General features: G+C 60.6%; 1 protein-coding gene across 1 annotated transcript in view; it reads right to left on the bottom strand.

Annotated features, from left to right (window-relative positions):
- Positions 1 to 942: 942 nt before the first annotated feature.
- The window catches only part of HS3ST2 (heparan sulfate-glucosamine 3-sulfotransferase 2), a gene marked incomplete at its 5' end in the record, with an annotated part of 61,820 nt that continues 59,746 nt past the window's right edge, over positions 943 to 3,016 (bottom strand). The window contains one exon of the mRNA XM_006912558.1: positions 943 to 1,561. Coding sequence (XP_006912620.1) covers positions 943 to 1,561 — 619 coding nt within the window. The remainder of the gene's footprint in view (positions 1,562 to 3,016) is intronic.

Below are 3,016 nucleotides of genomic sequence, written 5' to 3'. Positions count from 1 at the left end.
CTCCGTCTGGCACTTGAGGCGGAAAGCTCGGGCAGAGGGCTGACACAGTCAGACATAGTTTTGTCCCCACAGGTGTGGCCCGTCTCTGCCAGTAGGAACTTCCTTCCCATCTCCACCCCCTCGCCCCTCACCCTGCTGTGTCTGCACCCCTCCCAGGCCGTCCCCAGAGAAGCTGAGTGAGTGACCCAAGGACCAGGCCTGACTTACAGAGAAAAGCCGCGGGCTAAGGACACGAGGGAGCCATATTTATTTCGCATGGACAGGCATGATTCGGCGGCATGCTGAACATGAAGGCTCGCGTGAGGCAAGTACCCGTAACAGCAGAAGTGTGTGCTTTTGTCCGTGGGGGGCGGGGGGCGTCACTGAGTGGGTTTCAAAGACAGTCACCCTTCGGGCAGAGTGGAGCCCAGAGCCTCTGAAAGCTCGGGTCATTCCACCGCCGAAGGGTCTGGCACGGGTGGCGGGGGCGCTTCTGGCCGTGCATCTCCCGCTGGCCAGGAGGACCAGGAGGACGGGGACGAGGGCGGTGTCCACCCCCCACCCAGGGCCGCTCAGGAGGTTAAGATCGGAAGGGGTACATGCCGCTCAGAATTAACAAGCCCGCTCTGGGTCGGGCGGGGACGGGGACGGGCGGCTGTGCTCACAGCGACAAAGCCAGCCGTGGCCACTTGTAACATCCATCGTCCACTGGCAGGTCCACGCTTCGGAAAGCGGCTTCCCAAGGCCTCTCATGGGCCGAAGGGCAACGAATCGGAACTGACCGGACAGAGCGGGGACAGCTGGTGGCAGGGACCCCCGGTCTCTTGGCCCTGGCTGGGCTTCCTGGCCCCAGGACGCTGGAACCCAAGATGGGGAAGGGGCTGGAGCCTGGGTTTGCTGGGGGGCGGGAGGCAGAGGCTCCAGGAACAAACCCCCCGGGGAGAGACCAGCAGAGCGGGCGGCTCATTCCCACCGGAAGTCCTGCCCCACGGCTTCGTAAAACTTAATGTTGTAAGGTCTGTAAAACTCCCGGAGCTGGTCTATGACCTCGGGGTCGATCTGCACGTGAGTTCTGCCTTTGGACTTGCCCAGGCACCGAGGCAGAAGGCTGGACTCGGTCTTTTTCAAGCAGGGGAAGCCTTTGGTCTTGTTGAAGTAGAAGTGCTTGTCGGTGATGAGCCGCTTCACGCCCAGGAAGTCCTGCACGCGGCCCATCTCGCCGGCGGGGTCGGTGATGAGCCGCTCGCCGCTCACGAAGTGGATCTGGGCCAGCGGGAAGTAGCGCAGCCAGCTCTCCAGGTGCAGCGCGTACAGCCCGATGCGGATGGCGTTCCAGGACACGTCCACCAGGCCCAGCGTGCGGTTCCGGAAGGACAGGCCCTCGAAGGTGGGGATGTCCGGCTTCTTGGACAGCGTCTGCGTGTAGTCGGAGATGGCGCGGGTCACGGGGTTCCGCACCACCACGATCAGCTTGGTGTCGCGAGACATGTTGAAGATTCGCCGCGGGGCCTCCTGGGTGACGAAGTAGCTGGGCGTCTTCTCCAGCGTGATCTGGCTGCCCACTGTCCGCGGCATCAGGCTCCTGCGGGCAGAAGCAGCACATGGTCAGGCGGGGCGCCCGGCCCCCCTCGCCCAGCTCCCGAGTTGCGGCCCCTCCTGTCCTGGTGACGCTCGAGGGCCATCGGCCGCCACCTCGGGGGGAACCCACTTCCACTCCTGCTGGTTTTATTTCTGGTCTTTACCAGGTTTGCTTCGGGACAGGAAATGACCTGAATGTCCCTTGGCAAGGGCGAACCACGTGATGTGCTGGCCGGTTAGTGGTGTCGGGGAGACACACGTGGACAAACGGCACGGTTGCCGAGACGAAGGGTAAATGGAGAAGGCCAGATGCAGCACGTTTACCCTGGGGAGGTTACCGAGGCCCTGAGGGGGGCGGTGGGGGGAGGGGACGGGGGAGCAGAGCGGGAAGTCAAGGGCAAAAGAGAAGCCCTTATTGCGTAGCCCCTTACACCGCTTGGAACCGTGAATGCGTTTATCGCTTATTCAGCAGAGGAAGCCACTGAATACTGGTCTGGAGAAAGATACTTCTCCAAGTGTATTGAGAACATCTTTTGTGTGTGTGGCGGGGGGAGAGAGGCTCGTTTTGTAGGCATAGTAAATGTTCTAGAAATGAGTTCTGTGTCTTCTCCTGTGACATCTGAATCGCGTCCTTGAAATAAGTCTGAAGGAGCACACCCCTGACCCCGTCACCACGTCTCTCTGAAGGTCGTGTTTTATCTAAAAGCCGCTTTTCTTAATCCTGGATGCCCGTTAGACCACCTGAGGAATTTTTTAAAAATACAGATGTCTGGACTGCATCCCGGGCCAACTGGTGAAGAATCTTGGGGTGAGTAGCTTCTGCAAGCTTGTCAGGTTGCTCAGACGGAAGGCAGAGCTGAGAAACACCAGCAGACTGCGCTCACGCCCGGCGACGTGTGCCGCCCCCCGAAGCAGTCAGGAAGGCGGACCCCCTAGTTCCCAGGAGCCGCCGTCATCCCGGCTCAGCAAGGGGCCTTCCGGTTCTGGGGCCAAGTATCTCCACTTCCTCTTCTCTCTCAGCAGCTCTTAGCCCCGCCCCGCCTGGGGTCTTGTCATTGGAATCGCCCTCAATCTGTAACAGCTCACCCCGACATCCCACTCTAGGGCTGTGCAGAGCTTGTCCACCCAGAACCTATAAATACGATCTCATTTGGAAAAAGGGTCTTTGCCGATGTAGGTCAAGGATCTTGAGATGAGCTCACCCCGGGTCGGGGTGGGCCTAGGGTCTAATGCAGGCAAAGGAGGGGGAGAGGAGACAGGTGGAGGAGAAGGGGCTGTGAAGGGGGACACAGCGGGGGCGGCGACGTGCCCGCCCGCGAGCCAAGGAACGCGGAGAAGCTCCCACAGGCCTCATTCTTCCTACACGCACCACGGTCACAGACTCGTTACGCTCGACCCTCAGGTCCGTCTGTGATCATGTCGATTTCCCTTTTTTCAGACCCTCCTCCTCCTCCTCCTC

This window comes from Pteropus alecto, unplaced genomic scaffold, assembly GCF_000325575.1.
Source record: "Pteropus alecto unplaced genomic scaffold, ASM32557v1 scaffold15, whole genome shotgun sequence".
In the NCBI taxonomy this organism is placed as follows: domain Eukaryota; kingdom Metazoa; phylum Chordata; class Mammalia; order Chiroptera; family Pteropodidae; genus Pteropus; species Pteropus alecto.
The sequence above is the reverse complement of the archived record's forward strand: the minus strand, read 5'-3'. Positions and strand labels throughout refer to the sequence as shown.